Genomic DNA, 22,021 nt, shown 5'->3' with positions numbered 1-22,021 from the left:
CATAACAAAAAACCGCCGAGGGCAGCCAAAGCTTTTTCGAGTGCGTAAAGCTTATGCACGAGTTGTATATGTGTGTGTGTGTGTCTGTCCGCATTTGCATTTTATGATGGCAGCTGGTGGCGCTTTCCAATTTGTGTTGCAGCATCGCCACATCAGACATTAATAATGCAGCAGCAAACGCCGCAATAATGCCACAACGCCCCCCCGCAACGCCCACAGTTGTATTAACACATGCTCACACACACACACATACACTGAGAGAGTGGGGCATGTCTTGTGCTTCATGTTCAATGCCAAACAACTCACCCACAGTTCGCCACTTGAAAGTATTACAATCTAAGAGGCGAGTGTATGAATGTTGCCGAGCATGACCTATAGATGGCGCTAACAACAACAACAACGCCCGCGTTGGCTTTGCTCTGCTTTGCTTGGCTTTCGCTTCGGCCGCTCACACAAAACACACAAAAACTGTAGCAGTCTTTTAGGAGCGCTGCTGCTGTGCAGTTCGCGTCTCGCGCAACTCGCAAAAACGTTGCCTCGGCACGCTTTGCGAATATTTTGATTTTCTTTTTGTTTTCCTTTGTGTGTGCTTATGCAAAAATAGTGGCAGCATCCCCAGTGCAAGTGTAAATCAAGTTTGCAAAGCTGCAAATTAAAGTGGGGGGCGGTGTGTTACTGCACTACTGTGTACTACGACTACTTGTGTGCAAGTGTTCAATTATTGATGCCGCGCCTTGATAGCGATGCAAACAAAGCCTACTAAGAGGCATGCCACATTCGCGCTGTGCCACAGAATCAACAAAATCTTTCCAGTCGTTGCAGGTACTGCTGCTGATGTCATGCGGCGTGCAGAGTCGATCGCAAAACTGTTAAATCGATTATTGAGTTGCCACGCCAATTGCGTGCCACACATATCAAAACGCTAAAAGCCACTCCAATCTCTCTCTCTCTTTCCCTTCCCTCTTGCAGCACGCATTCACTACGTGGAGCGCGAGGAGCGACCTTGCAGCAGCAGCAGCCGATTGGCAGCCGGTGGCAGCATTGATGTCAGCGCCAACGCCTCGCCACCGAGTGGGGTAGGCATCTCGCCGCAGGGTTCGCCGCAGTTGCAGCAGCGCCTGGGCAAGCATCTCAGCAAATCCGCATCCGAATTGAATGGCCACGATTGCCACAGCAACGAATCGCCGCACATATCACCGAAACGCGCCAAAAGCGCCGCATCGCAGCAGCTGGCCGGTGGCATTGCCAGCAGTGGTGCCACCGGTGGCTCAGGGGGCAGTGTTGCAAGTGGTGCGGGTGTGCTGCAGAAGACGCACGGCTTCTTCAACAATCTGCGGCATCGCTGGAGTCGGGCCAAGAGCAAAGATCGCATCGGACGCAAGTCACCGAGCGATTTTCTCGAAGAGAGCACCGACTATGCCGCCGACTACAGTTCGGAGAGCAGCTCCGTAACCCAAAGTCCGCGACACAGAGCCACCACCATAATTGGAGGTTCGCCGCTGGCCCGTGACTTTCGTGCCACGGCGAAAATGGCGCAGGTGATTCAACGCTTTGGCGGCTCCATGGAGGGTCGCATCGATGAGCAGCCCGAGAATGGCAATGGGCATGTTGCCATGGTCTCGTCGAGTGCATCCGCTCAACAGCAGTTGGATGCACTGCAGGTAAGTGTCCCATGCAAGCGCTTCTTTTTCGTTTTCGTTTTCGTTTCCGTTCTTGTTGTTCTCGTTTCCGTTTCCTTTTTCCGTTTTCCGTTTTTGTTTGTTTATCGTTTGCATTTCATCAATTGGATTGCTTTATTTTTACGTAGTACAAATTCACAAAAAAACTAAAACGAAATTTCGGAAATTTTCTTTACGCTTCTTTTTTCGTTATTTGCCAACGCACGCAACGCAACTGTACTAAATGCAACTACGGCGACTATCGATAACGATAACGATGCCGATAATACCACTAACTACAACCGCAACTGGCGCAGGCCGATGAGCTGCGCCGCAAGCGTGAGGCTCAATTACGACAATTCGTCTTCTTTCAGCTGCGCGTCCATCTCAAGTCCGGCTGCGACCTGGTTGCCATGGACAAGAACGGTAAGCCACAAAGGAAATGTTCCCAACCTCGGTTCTTTTACCTGTCAACTGTCAGCTCTGCTCTGTGTGATGCTCACTCAAGTCTCTCTTTCTCTCTATCTCTATCTCTATCTCTGTCCCTGTCAGGACTGAGTGATCCTTATGTCAAATTCAAGGTGGGCGGACGATTGTTACACAAGTCGCGCACAATACACCGCGACCTCAATCCAGTGTGGGACGAGGTCTTCATTGTGCCCGTCGAGGACCCGTTTCAACCGATTATTGTCAAGGTGAGCTGTGGCTACCGAGGGTGGCACATAAAATTACTTGAATATTGTATTAAGCAAGTGCAGAAAACAGCAAAAGTGAAATCCCGAGAAGAACTTAGCAAATTTGTGAGTTAGCTTAAAGCAAGATTAACATAGTTGCAATAAAGTTTTGACAGCAGCTTTGAAAAATTAAATGTATAGCTTGTGTGTGGCATCATGAAGTTCAAAGAGAATTGATTTTACTTACAGTACATTAAATAAATGATACAAAATGCAATTGGGGAGAAGTATGAAATGTGTTGTAAATGCTGTGCATAAATTTGAAATATTTCCTCAAATTAGCAAACAAAATACAGATTTTATTTAGCATCCACAGGTCGCATAACAATAAAAATGTCTAATAAATGGACTAGAAAAATACCAATCTAAGAATGTACAAAGGATAAACGAGAATATTATATTATATTATATTTTATATTATATTTTAAATTAAAATAAATGAACAAGCTGCAATGACCCACATTGCAAAAAAGGGAAATACGATAACTATAAAATGGAAATATTTACACGAATTAGAGGATAAAATTCTCGAGAGAACCTTGTCTTACAGATTTTATATGATTTCAATTCTTAATTTAATTTCTTGGATTAATTTAAGTTCCACAACAGCATTTAAATAATTTGCATTTAAAAGCTTATTCAAAATTGATGTGCAGAAGAATACTTTAACTATTGTTTATTGGACTTTTCTCTCATGAAATTAAATAAAAAAGATATAACTTTGAAGCCTAATTATATTTACTCAAACTTAACTCAAAGTTTATACTAAAGTTTCAAACTAAAGCATTTAAGCTTAAAGCGAAATCGAAATCTAGACAAAAGTTTTCTTAAACTAAAATAAATAAATGCTCATAAATAAATACTACATTTAAAATGCATCATGTACACCTCGTAGCAAAATGTGAAAATTCATTGCCGCATCGGCATAAACAAGCAACATTATTGTTAGCCAACACACAAGTTAGGCAACCTTCAATTTGGCAAATTGCTGTAGTCTCTGTTGGAAATGCAAACAGTTAGCAGAAGTCAATTTCCGTTTTGGGCAATGTGTAAAACCAAATACCAAATACCAATATCAATTCCCGCAGGTTTTTGACTACGATTGGGGACTGCAGGATGATTTCATGGGCTCGGCGAAAATCGATCTCACTCAACTGGAGTTGGGCAAGGCGGAAGATATCAATCTGCAGCTGAGCGATACGAACAACGGCGAACCGGGCCTCAGCATGGGCGAGATACTCATCAATCTGACGCTGTGGCCACGCAGTCAGGAGGACAAGGAAATGGTAAGTTGACGACAAAGTGACGGGACAGGGGAAGAGGGGGCCATGTCACATTGAATTTGGCGCTCAATTTGTTAAGCGCTGATGAATTGACGAGACGCAAGCGGAAGTCAAATGTCAGATACATTCACAGCAGACGCCAAACAGATACTTCCGACTACGCGACCTTTTCCTTTCCCTTTTTTGCTTTGGCACAATAAGCGATTGTTAAGCTCCAGCTTCGGCTTCAGCTTTTGGCTGACATTCCTAATTGCCCGCATTTTGGGATAAATGTACTTGTTAGTCTTTCCTATTTATACGAACTTTATTTATGACACATCAAGTCATTCTGCCAATTAGCTCGCAAATCTCGCTGACTAAGCGCCAAAAGCCAAAAGCAAAAAGCAAACATGCAACTTCCTCACCTTTGGCTACAGTGACAGTCACAGCACTAACAACAGCAACAACCACAGCAACTCCACCTTCACCTCGACCTGCGCCACACATGCGACTGTTGTCTAAGTCCCGCCACAAAAAAGGGGGCAGCTATTGTTTCGACTGCCTCGCAATGCGGCAACAGCTTTTGATCGCAGCTCGTTGAGCGCTCATTACAATTACGTATAAAGCGCTCAACTTAAACAAAAACAACAACAAGAGTAACAAACATAACAAAAACAACTATCACGCTAAACACAACAAAAATAACGACAACAACAACAACTATGAAGCGAAACCCACGATGACAAAGGGAAAATACGCTGAAATAAAATGCAAACAAAACATTGAAATAGACTGAGTTAATTGCCGGGCAACGAATATAATATACTCTGCCATGTAATTTGGAGAGATATTGTGAAAAATTTGACGACTTTTAAAATACCCTGTAATAGAATGATTGTAATTTTTTTTATTGTTTTTATTTTTATAAAATTAGGCTTAATATGAAATAGACGAATTTTATAATACGCTGTAATATGAAGACTAGGTTTATTTTTAATTGTTTTTTATAAGCTTTAAGGAAATATAATATATAAAAGACTAAAAGAACAATAATGTTTATTTACAGTGCTAGCACCTATTTAGACTTTCAACTAATTAAGATACATTCAGACGGAATACAACTCTAGGTACAATGTATTGCTCCAAAGGGATTGGAGCAACATTTTTTTAAGAAGTACCATAAGTTTGTTACGTTTTGTGTTATTACTCTAGCCTTCAAGATAACTAAATAATAAAACATTTGTTAGGGCTTGATAATCAAAGTACAAAATTGTATTTGTTAAATTTGTTACTGTCAAGATCAGCCCATAAGTCTAAACTGCTTTGGCATTAAATTACAATGTTATCTTACTCTGAAGTAGAATTAGATAAAAAAAACTAAAATAACAAAAATTTCGAATTAAAATCATTAGTGTGCTTGAGGAGTTACTCTCAAGTGTTACAAAAGCTTTCAGCATTTGAAAATGTGCGAAAAAGACTGCTCGGCTAACAGATACTCAGCGGCACAATAAATACTGTAAGCTCTAAAGGCAAAAAACTAACACATATAAAAAACTGGCTGAATAACTTTAAATACAATCTTATGTTGAATACTTGAAAATTTATTTTCCCTGTTTATACAAAGCATAGCAGCTGGTGCGCATATTTTTTCTCAAGCATTACATGCGCAGTCTTTAAAAGCATAGACCTCAGAGAGGTAATGAATAACACGAAAATGTACTTTGAATCCACAAGTCACAATCCACAATCCACCTTCTACCATCCACACGAGTTACTCACAGTCCCAATTCTTGAGTTGAGCTAGCTATCAGCGAAACGAGCTTATCGCTGAGCAGACTGAGACGGGAAATGCTTAAGGGGAGAACAGACGAGCTGTACTCTTTGATATTGCGTGTGGCAAGTTCTACGCCCCAGGGAATATGCTCAATTTTAAATAGAATCAAGAGTAAAGTATAAACATTGGAAGTGTGACGACGCCAAACAAATTGACTGCAGTCATTGTGAGGCGCTTCAATCGAACTGAACTGAACTCAACTCAATTCAACATAAACTCAAACGAATTGAAGTGTAGAGAAGTGAAGTGAAGTGAAGTAAAGTATTGTGTGGTGAAGATTATGGATTGGCCTAGTCCCATTCGGTTTGGGCCGCGCATGTTGCTCAAGCGACTGCGCCAACAGCACAGCGAGCTACGTGAGCAGCTCGAGCTGGGCTGCGAGGAGCTTAAGGAGGTCAAACAATAGTTTCCGATTATGAATTTCAATTGCCTTTTCTACAATACAATATAATTTACAACATATTGTTTACAGCATTTTCAACGCAATTCCAAACTGGCTGAGTCATCGAAGCGCTTGAAATCGCAAATCTGGAGCTCGGTGGTGACCATACTTTTGGTCAAGGCCAAAGATCTGCCGCTGGCCGAGGATGGCAATAAGCTGATTGACACACACTTTAAGTTTCGGTGAGTTTTCCCCGCCACTTGCATTAGAGTATTGCAGCTTAATCGCATTGTGTTTTGTGCTAGGCTGGGCAACGAGAAATACAAGACAAAGTCTTCCTGGACGGAACGTTGGCTGGAACAGTTCGATTTGCATCTGTTCGATGAGGATCAGAATCTGGAGCTGGCACTCTGGAATCGTAACACACTCTTTGGCAAGGCCAACATCGATCTGAGCGTCTTCCAGCGCGAGAATACGCATGGCATCTGGAAACCTCTCGAGGATTGCTCCGGCGAGGTGTTTCTCATGCTTACCATCAGTGGCACCACAGCCCTGGAGACCATCAGCGACCTCAAGGCATTCAAGGAGGATCCGCGTGAGACGCAACAGCTGCGTGATCGCTATCGCTTCCTGCGCAGTCTGCAGAATCTCCGGGATGTCGGACATCTCACGGTGAAGGTATTTGGCGCCACAGGGCTAGCTGCCGCGGATATCGGGGGAAAATCCGATCCATTCTGTGTCCTGGAGCTGGGGAATGCTCGACTGCAGACCCAAACCGAATACAAAACGCTGACGCCCAACTGGAACAAGATATTCACCTTGTAAGTGTGACAAGTCTATCTTGGGAAATTACTTAACTTCTGTTGATTCACAGCAATGTCAAGGACATCACACAGGTGCTGGAGGTTACAGTCTACGATGAGGATCGCGATCATCGTGTCGAGTTCCTGGGCAAACTAGTCATTCCCCTGCTGCGCATCAAGAGTGGCGTCAAGCGTTGGTACACTCTGAAGGATAAGAATCTCTGTGTGCGTGCTAAGGGCAACTCGCCACAGATTCAGCTGGAACTCACGGTGGTCTGGAACGAGGTGCGCGCAGTGTGTCGAGCCCTGCAACCCAAGGAGGAGAAACTTATCCAGCAGGAGGCAAAGTTCAAGCGTCAGCTATTCCTGCGCAATGTCAATCGCCTCAAGGAGGTCATCATGGACATCTTGGAGGCTGCGCGCTACGTGCAGTAAGGGATTGTAAAAGAAGAGAAGAGATTTCAAATATTAATACCTTTCTTTCACTAACAGAAGCTGCTTCGAGTGGGAATCGCCTGTGCGTTCTAGCATTGCCTTTGTGTTGTGGATCGTGGCCTGCGTCTATGGCGATCTGGAGACAGTTCCCCTCGTGCTTCTGCTCATCATACTGAAGTAAGTTAGCTGTAAACCAAGATGGGAATATATTGCTAAATCATTTCCTTGCAGAAAGTGGTTGATTAGGCTCATCACTGGCACTACAGATGCCAATGCTGGGCACTATGACTACGATTATGATGAGGATGACGACGATGACAAAGAGAAGGAGGAGAAAAAGTCAATTAAAGAGCGTCTTCAGGCCATACAAGAAGTATCCCAGACCGTACAGAATACCATTGGCTACCTGGCCTCTCTAGCCGAGAGCACCATCAAGTAAGCTCAATCAGATTATATTCGAGATGTTGTCAGAGCTCATTTGTTATATTTTCTCTACAGCACATTCAACTTTTCCGTCCCCGAACTGACCTGGCTGGCAGTTGTGCTGCTGCTGGGTGCAATATTTGTGCTGCATTTTGTGCCGCTGCGTTGGCTGTTGCTCTTCTGGGGCTTCATGAAGTTCTCCCGACGCATTCTGCGACCCAACACCATACCGAACAACGAGCTGCTGGACTTCCTATCGCGTGTGCCCGACAATGAAGCAATTGTAAGTGAATAAATTATACGAATTAAGGCAATATCTTAAACTATATTTTCCTCCAAAATTTCTAATTTGTATCTTTTTTTATTTTTGACCAACAGAATCAATTCAGGGAACTGCCACCGTCGGCGCCCACCGATCAAGCGCGCAACAATCCTAAAAAGAAGCTCAAAGGATCATAGTCTATAACCAGCGCTGATGCGGCAATGGCGTCGCTGCAGTCCAGCGCATCTTCTGGTCCACAGCATCTGGTGCAACAGATGACGACACGCTTCCGCGCCAACACAAATCAACTGAAGCACAAGTTCGGCCAGGCCAAGAGCCTCAGTCTGAGCCAAGGCGATTAGTGTATTCAAGCCATAAATATGGCGTATATAAATATAGATATCTAGATAAATGAATTAGAAATGATACAAGTAAGGCACAAGAGCAAGTTCCATGGCAACGTCAACGTTTATGCACCAAAAGTTTTTGCTTAACTCTCAAGTATTTTCAGAATCTATTTGTTTGTTAATCGCAGTAACTAAACAACAACAAAATCAAAAATATGAAACTATTTACACAAAGCAACACTCACAAATTTTGTAAATACATAAAACACAAAAAAAAACAACAACAACAAAAATGCGAATCGAACAGAATATTGTACTTTATACTTATAGAACCTGTGAGTGTACCGTACCTAAAGTTGAACTTATCTTTTTGAATCTGTATCTAAATGTATTTAATTAACAATCTACCTACCTAATACTACTAATTACCAGCAACAACAACAACAACAACCGAGCAATTCCTTTATGCGAACGAGAATGGTTAATTATTTATTGTATATTTCGATTTGTGATATTTTTCAAAGAATTGCAACTAGATGTACTATGTGGCTTATCCAAAATATTTACTTACATTTACTATATACATACAAACATAAATACCAACACAGATACCTTTAAATTTACATTACTTTACAAGTTCCCTACGATCTGAATGTATTTAAATTATAAATCCATTGCACTCGATCATTTAAGGCTTTTTATATGCTTACAAATTATCCAAAAACCAATTAACCTTATGGATATATAGCTCTACTATTAATATATACATACATATATATTTATTGTTCAAAACATTTTCGAATACCTAAGTCCTAATTATAAATTTTAATGCTACAAACTACTTACATATAATATGTATGTTTAGGATGCCATGATCCAATGAAACTCCGATGATAATGCATGACAAAACAATTAGATAGTCTAACTATTTTATACTCCCGCAACAAAGTTTTTATATACAATACAAAAAAATGCATAAGGAACAAAATCTAATTAATTAATTAATTAACATTAATTATTAGCACCTACATACATGTAAGTTAAGTTTGTTATTTTTCAAAATATGACAGCAAAAATACAATATACAAATATTTTTGGATTTCGCTCAACAACTCACAAGTCACCAAAGCTTTCATTCACTGACTCTTCAACTGTACGTGTGCGCTCCCCCTGTGACTCTTCAACCGTAAACTATTGTGCTTACATTGTGGTTCTTCTTACGTTTCAGTGGCTCTCAAACGCAGAGCTTTTGAATTTACATTGTGTTCGTTCTGTATGTTTATTGCTGTTTGTTTTGCTCAAATCTTTGTTTACTTGCAAACGCTTTTTATGCTTCTAATTGACTCCACATGGTCTTCCAATTTGGAATGGAAAGCTCTCGACCCGTGCTGGAAATTACGCTATACCTGCCAATCATAAATTCGCCCCCCATAATGGTACCTGTCAGCGAGACAGCTGTTTTAAATTTGCTTATCAGCCAGATAGTTCCACTCGAAACATAGTCAAGGTATAGCTATACCCTAGATTAATTATCACCACGGTTATGCAATCACAATCACAAATTTTTCCGTAACGAAAGATAAAAACAATTAACAGATAATACGAATTAATTTTTAATATAACATCAGCATTGTGATCAACTAAATCAAACGCTATAGAACGTACATATAAGAAATGCAAATCAAAATCGTAACACGGGAAGCCCTAAAAAAGTCGAGAGCCACAATTTAATGGAGCCCCATAAATGCAAAACTGGTGGGTGGAAGCCTTCCAATATAGCCAAGAGAAACAAAGGCTATTTAGTTCTTGTCGTTCTTCATGTAGTCATAGACAATGGAGAAGTCCTTGTTGCCCAGACCCTTGGACTTGAGGTTGCGATAGATTTGATGAGCGAGTGCGCCCATGGGAATGGGAGTGTTCGAGGAGGTGGCCACACCGGAGGCCAGACCCAAATCCTTGGTGATCAGATCGGTGGAGAAACCGCCAGCGTAGTCGCGGTTGGCTGGTGCAGTGGGAGTTACGCCGGGCACGGGATTGTAAAGCTCTGAGGCCCAGCAGCGGCCAGTGGACGAGTTGATAATCTCAGCGAATGTGTTGGGATTCAGACCCAGGCGCATGGCCAGATTCATGGCCTCAGAGACACCAATCATCGAGATGGCCAGCATCATGTTGTTGGCCAATTTGGCAGCCTGACCCATGCCATAGTCACCGCAGTGGGTGATGCGCTTGCCCATGCACTCGAGCACAGCCTTGACGGTGTTGTACTCAGCCTCAGTGCCGCCGACCATGAAGGTCAACGTGGCCTGTTCGGCGCCGGGAACACCGCCGGAGACGGGGGCATCGATGAAGCGAGCACCCTTGGCGCTAATGCGCTTCTGCAGCGACTTCACCAGTGTGGGATCAATGGTGGAGGAGTCAATGAAGAAGGTGTTCTTGTTGACGCCATCGGCGGTCATCTCCTCGTACGAAGCATCGACGATGTCGTTGTTGGGCAGCATGGTGATGACAAAGTCTGAGTTCTTGGCCAGCTCCGAGGTCTTTGTGTATACAGTGGCGCCCTTTGCCTTTAGATTGTCGCATGCAGGTTTCGAGATATCGAACACATGGAGCTTGTGACCAGCCTTGATCAGATTGCTGGCCATATGGCCGCCCATGTTACCCAGACCGACGAAGCCAATGTTCTTGGAGCCGCCCTGTGTGGACATTCCACGCACCAGAGTCTGGCTCCAGGCGTTCACTAGGGACTGCGATACAATGCGAAGCGACATGATAACTGGAATTGAGAGATCGTGTTATGTAAGCAACTAGAGACCAAGTATGCCTGCCTGCCTTTCCTCCCCTCCCTCATCAATCTACAAGAAAAGTGAACACACCCACCTGTGGCAAAAAGGAGATTGACAACTGCTGATGGTTTCTACACGATCGGAACACTGCCAAAAGCACACTAAACTGGCCGTTTGCCCAACAGGCGACATTTAGTGTCACGTAATGCGGCTTCTTTCCAGCGCGTGTGCCAGGGTTGTCATCGCCACAACGCAACGTTTAGTAAAACCGGCTGAGAATAGCAATTTTGCTGCCTTAGTTGCGTCGACAACACTGCCAGATCGGAACGTGCTCGCTCTCTGTGAGCGAATCGGAGAGCAAGAACTTCCAGTGGGGGCAAAAGCTCTCACGGCGTGAGGTTGATTCTAAATCAAACAACACGCGCCGTGGCAAAACTGCGAACTTATCATTCGCTTGCAGACATCGGCTGATGCTGAGACTGGAATGGGCATATGAGAATCGCGAAGGGGGGCACGGCAACAGCAAAAAAATGGGTGCGCATGTGTGTGTAACATACACTGTGTATGATTGCTTGAACAAAAGCTGCTGGCCAGTGCTTGTCAAACTGTCAGACACTTGAAAGCTTCTATATGTTTATATGTATCTGCTAGTTGAATTAAATTCTTTTCATACTCTACACTCGTTGAGTCGCCATATGGGGTATACTGTGTCCACACATATGCTTACATTATTAGAACATCAAAAATTATTATTTTTCAAACCAAATTAAAAAAAAATAGTAAAGTTAGAGATCAATTGAGAGATTCGCTAACGAAAAGAATATTTCTTAAAACTAATAAAGCTTCCTCAAGTTTCACAAATCATATCCGAGGAAACCCCATATTATTACCAATTATAGAGCTTTGAGAGATTAACCACTTACATTTATTATAAATAATAATCATTTGTATTTTGGGTTTTTCTAACAAATAATTTGTATTCGATTATTCTATATTTATTTTTCTGCATTAAATAAATTTCTATTTTTTACTATTACCATATTGGGAACATCGCATTCTAAATATTTAACTTTCCAATGTTCTAAAACTTATTTATTTATGTCTTGACAGCAGTTGTGTTATTTTTATTCGCACTTTATTCTCACACTGCTTCAATGCTGTCCACTGGAAAAAAGTCTTTCTATATTTTAAATAAAACAGCACAAGCAATTGTAATTGTAACAATATATTCGGTGTATTTGCATAAAATTAATATTTATGTATTGTTTTAGAAGCTCTATAAGGTATTATTTCTAGAGACCTACATAAATCACCTATTTAATTATTTACCTTTGGAAATGGCTTTCGCAGTCGAGTTTTTACTTTCCTAGACCACACATTATTTTTTGAAATGTTTTCGAGAGTGCTTGGGGTATTTTTTCTGCCTGCAGCAGGTAATTTGACTCATTTCGATCTTCAAATTTAATAATTCAATCATTAATTATTCGTTTTCACTCACTAGATCCTGTCGCAGCGAAACTTCCATTTCTGGGATCTGCATGGCCCACAACAATTCTACTTTTAAGCTATCTTGTCTTTGTCTTAAAATGGGGCAAAATATTTATGGAGGGCCGAAAACCGTTTAATTTAACAAAAATACTAATTTGGTATAATATTTTTCAAGTTATTTATAATTTTCTTATGTTTTCTGGTGGATGTAAGTATTAAATTTGATTATGATTACTATACAACCCACTATAAGCTTTTCTTTCTCATTTTAGTCTACTTCTTCTTAATTAAACCAATGTACGACTTGGATTGTATGCCAACTATTGCTCTGGACCATCCCAATAAGAATACTGAAAGAGCATTAGCCTATATTTATTTCATCAATAAGATAATAGATCTTTTGGATACCATCTTCTTTGTGCTTCGAAAGAGTTACAAGCAGATTACAGTACTGCACGTCTTCCACCATGTTTTGATGGTCTTTGTCATATATTGGGTGGTTAGATTCTATGGAGTCGGAGGACAATTTATGATCATGGGACTTCTAAACACATTTGTGCACACCGTGATGTACTTTTATTACATGGTTTCTGCAAAGTACTCTGGCCTGAAAGGAAGTATTTGGTGGAAGAAGTACATAACCCTGATTCAAATAATTCAATTTATTATTGTATTGTCACAATGTGTTTATATATATTTCTTTAATCCACAATGTAAATTCCCAACGAGTTTACAGTTTTTGCTTTCGTCATGTTCTTCTTTATTCATTGTAATGTTCACGAGTTTTTATATTAAGACGTATACCACGCCTCGTCCACAAAAACAGCATTAGGGAATTCGAAATTATTAAATCTATATAATTCGCAGATCTAACGTAATTTTAATAAATGCCAAAAAAAAAAAATAATAAAGATTGTTGATTATGTCCTACCTATCCGTTATACAAAAAAAAAGATTGGAAACTTTCAATTGCCATTTTTTTGAAAAAAAAGTGTATATGCTAGATTTTGGCCTTTCTGTCTGTTCCCAAAAAAAAACTAAATGTTATATTTATTCAAACCATGTCAAGGGACACACGATATGGTCCATATATGCTATAGAAAAAAAATGGCTGTTGCTCTTGGGACGTAGGTGCTTTTGTTTTAAAACCTGATATATTTTTAATGTTTATGAATATTCCAAATATAGCCGTCGGTAAACTTTAGTATTTTTAATATATAATTTTTGTATGTATTTGGAATAACAAAGAAAATATATAAGCTTATCGAATATAGAATTAGAACTTTTTGACGTACTAACGCCATTATCATCAAGTTACCAGTGATAACCAAGCGATAATCGGAAGGTTTACAAGGTTTTTACATACGAACAAACTTCACAGCTCTACCCATATGAAAAAAGGGTATTATAACTTTATACCTCCGGGAAATATAATATGTGTAACAGGCATCTACGATCCCATAAAGTATATATATTCGTGATCAGCATCAACAGTCGAGACGATATAACCATGACAGTCAGTCTATCTGTCCGTCTGTCCGTTCGTCTGTATGACCACCTAGATCTCAGAGAGTATAAGAGATGCATATATAATTATTTTCCGATAGCTTTTACGCTCACTTTCGCTTCCACAAAACGACAAAAAACGAACGACATTAAGCTAAAGTTGCAATTTTTGGTACATACATAAAAACATACATAGGAATTAAGATTCCCAATAAAAGTCAGATCAGATAAATATTATTATTTAAGAAAGACTTTTTGTTATGCGAAAAATTTCTACTTACGACGGGTCTTAATTGCTTTAGATGATGAAATCAAATGTTTGTAATCAATCTTTTAATATGCAAGTACATATATTACAAATCCAAAGTTCTTCTACAGAGCAAAGCGCATTTTAAATGGCTTTAGGTGTACTCGTTTTTGGGATACCCTATAAAATCATTATTGTTTAATTTTGTATTAACATTCTAAATACTTGTGTATTCCAGCATATCGACATCGTGATGATATTAACGCAATAACAAGGTGTAAAGAGAATATGAATAAACATGACAAAGCAAATCATGACAAGCAAAGTCTTCCACCATGAAAATAGTTCTAGCAGTCGTACTTTTTCTTTGGCTAAACTGCAATGATTTCGAAATTATTCGCCATACTGGATCTGCCCCCAGCTGGTAATTGAACTTATTCCATTTATTGAAATTAATTATATTTCTAAGCTTCTATGTTTTCATTAATTAGATCCTATCGCAGCGAAGCTTCCACTTCTGGGATCTGCTTGGCCCATCTTGATTATACTTATTAGCTACCTTTTCTTTGTCTTAAAATGTGGCAAACTATTTATGGAGAACCGCCAACCTTTTAACATAACTAAAATAATAATTTGGTATAATCTATTCCAAGTTATTTATAATTTTCTAACTTTTTCTGCTGGAAGTAAGTATGACATTCGATAAATTATCTACTTAACAATATACTCTATTGTTCTTTTTAGTCTACGTCTTCTTCATTAAACCAATATACAACTTGGATTGCATGCCAACTCTTGCTCTGGACCATCCCAATAAGAATACTGAAAGAGCATTATCCTATATTTATTTCATCAATAAGATAATAGATCTTTTGGATACCATCTTCTTTGTGCTTCGAAAGAGTTACAAGCAGATTACAGGACTGCACGTCTACCACCATGTAGTGATGATCTTTGTCATATATTGGGTGGTTAGATTCTACGGAGTAGGAGCACAATTTATGGTCATGGGACTCCTAAACACATTTGTGCATACCGTGATGTATTTTTATTACATGCTTTCTGCGAAGTACTCTGGCCTGAAAGGAAGTATTTGGTGGAAGAAGTACATAACCCTGATTCAACTAATTCAATTTACTATTGGATTGTCGCAAGGTGTTTATATATATTTCTTTAATTCACAATGTGAATTCCCAAAGAGTTTACAGATCATTCTCTTGTTGAATGGTTCATTATTCTTTGTAATGTTTACGAATTTTTACATTAAGACATATCACACGGCCCGTCATCAGAAACAGCATTAAGAGTTCGAAATTATTATAGTTATTATAGTTCAAAGATCTAATGTAATTTAAATAAATGGCAGAGGCATAGAGGTTTAGTCTTACCTGATCGAAATAAAAATAGTTTAGGAACTCTACAGTCCTTCGATCCCCATTCAAAAATATATATAAGTTAACACACAAAACATTTCGAAACCCAAACGATAAATCCCACGAGTCCAATATGCAGATTCAGCATGCGCCGAGTGCAAATATTTTGAATATGGAAGACCCAAACCAAGTTGCCCAACATATTCGCCACATGCCGGAGCAAGCAATTCCAGGAATATCAAGCATTGCACCCAGTTCAACAACCAGAAGCAGCGCTGTCAACGCCGCTGCTGAAACAAAGAAACTGAGCTAATACCCAGAAGTCCCTATTAACGTTTTCTAGAACCAAATATTTCTAAACAAATGAGATAAATCCGACTACATATTCTCTATACTATTCCCCACGTTCCATCGACACGAAATATACAAAAAAAGAATTTAACGAAAGAGAATTAGTAGAAACTCTTAAAAAATGCCTCAACCCTTCGGTTATAAATTGCATCGAAACAACTGAGGGAAAATACAACTATTATATTCTAAATATTTCAAAAACGTCAAAACCCGATTCTCTCAATCAATGATTGAAGATCTCACCAGCAAATCTAGACAATAGGAGCAGTTAAATCCTCAAAATCCACAATAGAGCACACCGCAGTGCCGAAGAAAATAAAATCCAATTAGCAGAAAAATTATACTTCCCCAAAATGAAGCAAAAAATAAGCAACATAGTAAGGCAATGCAAGATTTGTAAGGAATCTAAATATGACCGACATCCCCCCTAATCCCGAACTGAAAAGAACTTCAATACCAGAATATCCCGGTCACATCATTCACATCGACATTTACTCAACCAAAAGCCATTTAGTTTTTATAGCAATTCTCAAAATTAACACAGGCACGCATAATCAATTCGAAAGCAATAGAAGACATTCGAACACCACTTAGGGACATTATTTTCTACTATGGAGTTCCTAGGTTCGTCGTAATAGATAATGAGAAATCTCTCAACTCAAGGTCTATAAAATTCATGCTTGAGGATCAGTTAAATATCATAATTTACACTGCGCCACCATATAAAAGTACGGGTAATGGACAAGAAGAAAGGTTCCATTCGACACTTTCCGAAGTAATGAGATAATTACAGAAAGAAAATCACCATAGAACCTTTGAAGAACTCCTGGATAGAGCCATATACGAATATAACTACTCTTTCCACTCCACAACAAAAAGCAATATTAAGGGTATTCTTCGGAAGGAGAGTCACGACAACCCAGAGCAGTACGAACAGGCCAGGCAAGACAATATTGACAAACTCAAGATAGCACAAAATAAAAATTTACAATTCCACAACAAAAGCAGAAACGAAATAATAACTTATGAGCCAGGACAAGAAATATATGTAAACGTAAACACTCGTTTAGGTTCAAAACTTTCCCCAAGATTTAACAAAGAAGAATCGTACACAAAAGTAACATCAAATCATAACACTCAAAGGGTATTACTATGGACAATAACCGAAGCTACGATGGACATTACACACTACACGAACGCTCAGACAGTGACCATTCATAGGGGACTGGGAAGTTACAGACATCTTCAACAAAATTAGTAGGTGCAGTAGGCCTGAGTCAAATCCAGGAAGCACTGGACCTACTAAACAGTCACCCTGAAGAGGGCCCAAAGTGTAGTCCACTATACTCAACAATACATCATGAATTAATCGCTACCACTAACGCGCTCAAAACAATAACAGATTCCCCAAACAAACGAAAATCTAGGTCTCGAAAACCGCGAACACTTAATAGGACGTTGGACAACTAAGGAAATAAAACTACTAATACTATACTAAAAGAAACATGTAAGAAAGCTACAGTCGAGTGTACTCGACTGTGAGATACCCGCTACCCATTTTGAATAAAAGAAATATATTTGGCGATATTTTTCTCAAAGTATACCGAATATACTGCAAAAATATTAAAAATATACCAAATGGTATGTTTGGTATATCGATATAGTACCTACCGCATTATAAATATACCATAGACCTCACAATAAACCAGATTGTCAGCCAAAGCAACTAAGACCCCTAGTAAGTAGGCGTTTTTGCCCATACAAAAGTATTTCTTTAATAACTTCGACAATTTTTATCTGATTGCAACCAAATTTTCAGGAATAGTAATTATTGTATATTATATAATTATAGCTCTATCTCTTATAGTCTCTGAAATCCAGTGTTTCATACGGTCGGACGGACAGACGCACACAGACGGACATGGCTAGATCGTCTCGGCTGTTGACGCTGATCAAAAATATATATACTTTATAGGGTCGGAGATGCCTCGTTCTACCTGTTACATACATACATTTCCTGCCGGCACAAAGTTATAATTCCCTTCTACCCTATGGGTAGCGGGTATAAAAATAATAATATGTATATATTATATATATAACATACATAGACAAAAATAACTAAATACTATATATGTAGATATTGTAATATTAATATTTTAAGTTGAGGAATTGATGTACTACAGCAAATTACGTTCTGGAGATTATTATGGTAAGCATAGCTAGTTAGTTCTACTTGGAATGAAAAGCGGAAGAAAATTGGTAGTGTTCCTAATCGGTACAGCAAAACTTAATTGGCTGAATAGCTCAGAAGAAAATATTTTAACATTAATTATTCTGTATATTTATTTACTATATTTATTTATTTCTGAAATATCTTCATTCGAAGTGGCAATGGATGGATTAAGGTTTATACATACGAACAAACTTCACAGCTCTACCCATATGAAATAAGGGTATTATAACTTTATACCTCCAGGAAATATGTGTAACAGGCATCTACGATCCCATAAAGTATATAAATATATTCGTGATCAGCGTCAACAGCCGAGACGATATAACCATGACAGTCAGTCCGTTTGTCCGTCTGTCCGTTCGTCTGTATGAACACCTAGATCTCAGAGAGTATCGCCCGCACAAAAAGACAAAAAACGAATAACAAGCGTAAGTTTGAAGCTATAGTTGCGATTTTTGGTACATACATAAAAACTTACATAGGTATTAAGATTCCTGATAAAAGTCAGATCAGATAAATATTGTAAAGTTATTTAAGAAAGACTTTTATAATAGGAAAAACTTCTACTTACTACGGGTCGCAATTGCTTTAGCTGAAAAATTCAAAGGTTTGTAGTCAAACTTTAAATATGCAAGTGTATTACAAATCCAAACTTCTTCTAAGTGCATTTTAAATGGCTTTGAGTGTACTCGCTCATGGGATACCCCATAAAATTATTTTTGTTAAATTTTGTATTAACATTCTAAATACTTGGACATGTGTATACCAGCATATCGACATGATTGTGATTAACGCAATGACAAGGTGTAAACAAGTAATATGAATAAACATGACCAAGCAAAACATGACAAGCGAAGACATTCACTATGAAGATAGTTCTAGCACTCGTACTTTTTCCTTTGGCTAAACTGGACGTTATCCATTGCAATGATTTCGAAATTATTCGCCATACTGGATCTGCCCCCAGCTGGTAATTGAACTTATTCCATTTATTGAAATTAATTATATTTCTAAGCTTCTATGTTTCCATTAATTAGATCCTGTCGCAGCGAAGCTTCCACTTCTGGGATCTGCTTGGCCCATCATGATTATACTTATTAGCTACCTTTTCTTTGTCTTAAAATGTGGCAAACTATTTATGAAGAACCGCCAACCTTTTAACATTACTAAAATAATAATTTGGTATAATCTATTCCAAGTTATTTATAATTTTCTTATGTTTTCTTCTGCAAGTAAGTATTACATTAGAATAATTAACTAACTAACAATATACTCTACTGTTCTTTTTAGTCTACGTCTTCTTCATTAAACCAATATACAACTTGGATTGCATGCCAACTATTGCTCTGGACCATCCCAATAAGAATACTGAAAGAGCATTAGCCTATATTTATTTTATCAATAAGGTAATAGATCTTTTGGATACCATCTTCTTTGTGCTTCGAAAGAGTTACAAGCAGATTACAGGACTGCACGTCTACCACCATGTTTTGATGGTCTTTGTCATATATTGGGTGGTTAGATTCTACGGAGTAGGAGCACAATTTATGGTCATGGGACTCCTGAACACATTTGTGCATACCGTGATGTACTTTTATTACATGCTTTCTGCAAAGTACTCTGGCCTGAAAGGAAGTATTTGGTGGAAGAAGTACATAACCCTGATTCAAATAATTCAATTTATTATTGTTTTGTTACAATCTGTTTATACATATTTCTTTAATCCACAATGTGAATTCCCAAAGAGTTTACAGTTCATGATTTCGTTGTCTGCTTCATTATTCATTGTAATGTTTACGAATTTTTACATTAAGACATATAACAAGGCTCGTCAACAGAAGCAGCATTAAGAATTCGGAATTATGAATTGTATATAATTTTAAACCAATGTAATTTTAATAAATGGGAAAAGAGTGCTTAATTATATATATTATATTCTAGTTATTATTATTTGTAACTTTTCTTATAAGAGTTACCTTCTTCTTTTTGAATAGCGGATATAAATACTTGGATCCAAGCGAAAAGTCTCATTGATTTCACCTTACCTTATTTTACCTTATGCGGTACTTTCAACTGACTTAAGCCCTTCTCAGTTGTTTCCTTAATAACTAACTTTGGGTACTGACGTCAGTAATGTCGATAACTCCCATTTCTTACAGAGGAAATTAATTGATTATATGTGTGACTCTGCGATCAAGCGGCTTTTATATAATTGTTTTGTTTTTATTCGAAAAGAGGGGTCGATATCACACAAGTTTTCATTTATTTCAAAAATTGATTGGTTGCAAAAATCCTTTTTGCGGGAACAATAAGTTTCTCAATCCTCAAAAAAGACGCCAAAGCGCTTTCATGATTATTAATTCAACAAACTTTAAGCCTGTATTATAAGAAGTTTAGATCATCTGTTTAATCTTAACTAATCGTGAAATTGATTTATTCCTTTAGGTATCCAAGAGTATGCGGTTAATCATATTTGTTTTTTATTCACATTTCCCAGTCAATTCAAATTAAATTGAACACAGTTTTCCTCTATTAGATATCGGACAATTAATTTATGTAAGAAATTAGCAAATGTGCTAATTCTTCTACAGCACTAAGCGCATTTTGAATAGTTTTGTGTGTGCTCGATTTTGGAATACTCAATAACAATTGGCAATTTAATAAGTAATAATATACCAGGCGAATTGATAAGTCCCTGGCCTGATACATAGATGGTGTCAATATAATCAAATCGTTTAAAAGATGTGTGTATAAATTTGACGACTGTCGGATTACCTTTTTATTTATTTATTTATATGGTCATAGCGACCCGTTTGTGTTGTAATTATTGTCATTCTGTATTGCAGAATTTGAATAAACATGACTATACCAAACTGAAAGTCGTTCGCAATAAAAAAAGTTCTTGCAGTCGTTCTATTTCCTCTATCAGAACCCTATCATGCGTATTGGAATGCTTTCAAAAGTATTTGAAGTTTTTGATTGGCCCGCCCCAGGTAACTAAATTAATTTAAGATAACTGAATATATTACTATAGACAATTGTTATAGATCCAATCGGGGCACAACTTCCTTTAATGGGATCTGCATGGCCGGTCACAATTCTGATGCTGATTTATCTTCTAATTGTCTTGAAATATGGCAAAAAATTTATGGAAAATCGCAATCCATACGAGATAACAAAGATTATAATTGGATACAATATTTTCCAAGTGATTTACAATAGTGTGCTATTTTGCTTCTGTTGTAAGTGTGGCACCAATATTATCTTTTATTTTTATACTAAATCTTGTCTCTATCTTCTGCAGTCTATAACTATTTCATTGATCCGACATATGACTTAAGTTGCATGATAGTACTGCCTCTAGACCATCCCTCTAAGAATATTGAACGCACGATAACCTATGCATTCATATTCAATAAGATTATCGATCTACTCGATACTATCTTCTTTGTGCTGCGAAAAAGTTACAAACAGATTACCGTGCTCCATGTTTATCATCATGCGCTGCTGGTTTATTACACCTGGTGGGTGCATCGAATCTATGGAGTTGGCGGACAATTCATTACAACGGCGATGCTTAATACATTGATTCATACAATTATGTATTTTTACTACATGACTTCAGCCATTTATCCAGGAATGAAGGACCGCTTGTGGTGGAAGAAGGGCATAACCATATTTCAAATAATTCAGTTTATTATTATAATATCACATTCCCTCTATATATTAATATTTAATCCAGAATGTAAATACCCACTCGTTTTACATTTCATGATTGTCGGTATAGCTTTTACATTCCTTGTAATGTTTACGAAATTTTACATCAAAACTTATGTAAAGCCCCGAAAACAGAAGAAACATTAAATCCAAATAAAGATAAGATGACAGCGAAACGTGAAT

At 38.3% G+C, this 22,021-nt stretch overlaps 5 protein-coding genes across 7 annotated transcripts; 4 read left to right on the top strand and 1 right to left on the bottom strand.

Moving 5' to 3' along the window:
* The first annotated feature begins 526 nt into the window (after positions 1-526).
* On the top strand, positions 527-9,999 carry LOC133841606 (multiple C2 and transmembrane domain-containing protein). 3 transcript variants are annotated; one of them, XM_062274213.1, is made up of 12 exons: positions 527-822; positions 970-1,661; positions 2,033-2,084; positions 2,211-2,353; positions 3,481-3,678; positions 5,961-6,112; positions 6,176-6,691; positions 6,745-7,104; positions 7,166-7,285; positions 7,340-7,543; positions 7,607-7,814; positions 7,910-9,999. In XM_062274213.1, the coding sequence occupies exons 1-12, from the start codon at positions 744-746 to the stop codon at positions 7,988-7,990; spliced, it is 2,805 nt and encodes a 934-aa protein (XP_062130197.1). In that variant the 5' UTR covers positions 527-743; the 3' UTR covers positions 7,991-9,999. The 3 variants fall into 3 exon arrangements, with proteins under 3 accessions (XP_062130197.1, XP_062130196.1, XP_062130198.1); XM_062274212.1 differs by having other exon boundaries at positions 529-822; positions 1,976-2,084; XM_062274214.1 differs by lacking the exons at positions 527-822; positions 970-1,661; positions 2,033-2,084; positions 2,211-2,353; positions 3,481-3,678 and adding an exon at positions 5,550-5,882.
* LOC133841613 (probable 3-hydroxyisobutyrate dehydrogenase, mitochondrial) lies at positions 9,738-11,160 on the bottom strand. The gene is made up of 2 exons (XM_062274223.1): positions 11,018-11,160; positions 9,738-10,913 (listed from the first exon to the last, which is right to left on the bottom strand). Exon 2 carries the CDS (start codon positions 10,906-10,908, stop codon positions 9,940-9,942), a length of 969 nt encoding a protein of 322 aa, XP_062130207.1. The 5' UTR covers positions 10,909-10,913; positions 11,018-11,160; the 3' UTR covers positions 9,738-9,939.
* Positions 11,161-12,252: 1,092 nt separating this feature from the next.
* Positions 12,253-13,335, top strand: LOC133845230 (elongation of very long chain fatty acids protein F-like). The gene is made up of 3 exons (XM_062279627.1): positions 12,253-12,356; positions 12,425-12,619; positions 12,684-13,335. The coding sequence occupies exons 1-3, from the start codon at positions 12,314-12,316 to the stop codon at positions 13,241-13,243; spliced, it is 798 nt and encodes a 265-aa protein (XP_062135611.1). The 5' UTR covers positions 12,253-12,313; the 3' UTR covers positions 13,244-13,335.
* Positions 13,336-14,545: 1,210 nt separating this feature from the next.
* LOC133840029 (elongation of very long chain fatty acids protein F-like) lies at positions 14,546-20,037 on the top strand. The gene is made up of 4 exons (XM_062271681.1): positions 14,546-14,588; positions 14,656-14,850; positions 14,909-15,233; positions 19,867-20,037. The coding sequence occupies exons 1-4, from the start codon at positions 14,546-14,548 to the stop codon at positions 19,880-19,882; spliced, it is 579 nt and encodes a 192-aa protein (XP_062127665.1). The 3' UTR covers positions 19,883-20,037.
* Positions 20,038-21,037: 1,000 nt separating this feature from the next.
* On the top strand, positions 21,038-22,021 carry LOC133842335 (elongation of very long chain fatty acids protein F-like). Its single transcript, XM_062275384.1, has 3 exons — positions 21,038-21,114; positions 21,169-21,363; positions 21,426-22,021. Exons 1-3 carry the CDS (start codon positions 21,060-21,062, stop codon positions 21,983-21,985), a joined length of 810 nt encoding a protein of 269 aa, XP_062131368.1. The 5' UTR covers positions 21,038-21,059; the 3' UTR covers positions 21,986-22,021.

Source organism: Drosophila sulfurigaster, chromosome 3 (assembly GCF_023558435.1).
Source record: "Drosophila sulfurigaster albostrigata strain 15112-1811.04 chromosome 3, ASM2355843v2, whole genome shotgun sequence".
NCBI lineage: Eukaryota > Metazoa > Arthropoda > Insecta > Diptera > Drosophilidae > Drosophila > Drosophila sulfurigaster.
Note: the sequence above shows the minus strand (reverse complement) of the source record. Positions and strands in the feature narration are given on the sequence as shown.

Coding starts and splice junctions, on each gene's coding strand:
- LOC133841606 (XM_062274212.1), top strand. CDS start 744: ATGCAAACAAAGCCTACTAAGAGGCATGCCACATTCGCGCTGTGCCAC. Junction 2,354..3,480: donor TTCAACCGATTATTGTCAAG/GTGAGCTGTGGC, acceptor CAATTCCCGCAG/GTTTTTGACTACGATTGGGG. Junction 7,544..7,606: donor CTAGCCGAGAGCACCATCAA/GTAAGCTCAATC, acceptor TTTTCTCTACAG/CACATTCAACTTTTCCGTCC.
- LOC133841613 (XM_062274223.1), bottom strand. CDS start 10,908: ATGTCGCTTCGCATTGTATCGCAGTCCCTAGTGAACGCCTGGAGCCAG.
- LOC133845230 (XM_062279627.1), top strand. CDS start 12,314: ATGTTTTCGAGAGTGCTTGGGGTATTTTTTCTGCCTGCAGCAG. Junction 12,357..12,424: donor ATTTTTTCTGCCTGCAGCAG/GTAATTTGACTC, acceptor TTCACTCACTAG/ATCCTGTCGCAGCGAAACTT. Junction 12,620..12,683: donor TCTTATGTTTTCTGGTGGAT/GTAAGTATTAAA, acceptor TTCTCATTTTAG/TCTACTTCTTCTTAATTAAA.
- LOC133840029 (XM_062271681.1), top strand. CDS start 14,546: ATGATTTCGAAATTATTCGCCATACTGGATCTGCCCCCAGCTG. Junction 14,589..14,655: donor ACTGGATCTGCCCCCAGCTG/GTAATTGAACTT, acceptor TTCATTAATTAG/ATCCTATCGCAGCGAAGCTT. Junction 14,851..14,908: donor TCTAACTTTTTCTGCTGGAA/GTAAGTATGACA, acceptor TGTTCTTTTTAG/TCTACGTCTTCTTCATTAAA.
- LOC133842335 (XM_062275384.1), top strand. CDS start 21,060: ATGCGTATTGGAATGCTTTCAAAAGTATTTGAAGTTTTTGATTGGCCC. Junction 21,115..21,168: donor TTTTGATTGGCCCGCCCCAG/GTAACTAAATTA, acceptor CAATTGTTATAG/ATCCAATCGGGGCACAACTT. Junction 21,364..21,425: donor TGTGCTATTTTGCTTCTGTT/GTAAGTGTGGCA, acceptor TATCTTCTGCAG/TCTATAACTATTTCATTGAT.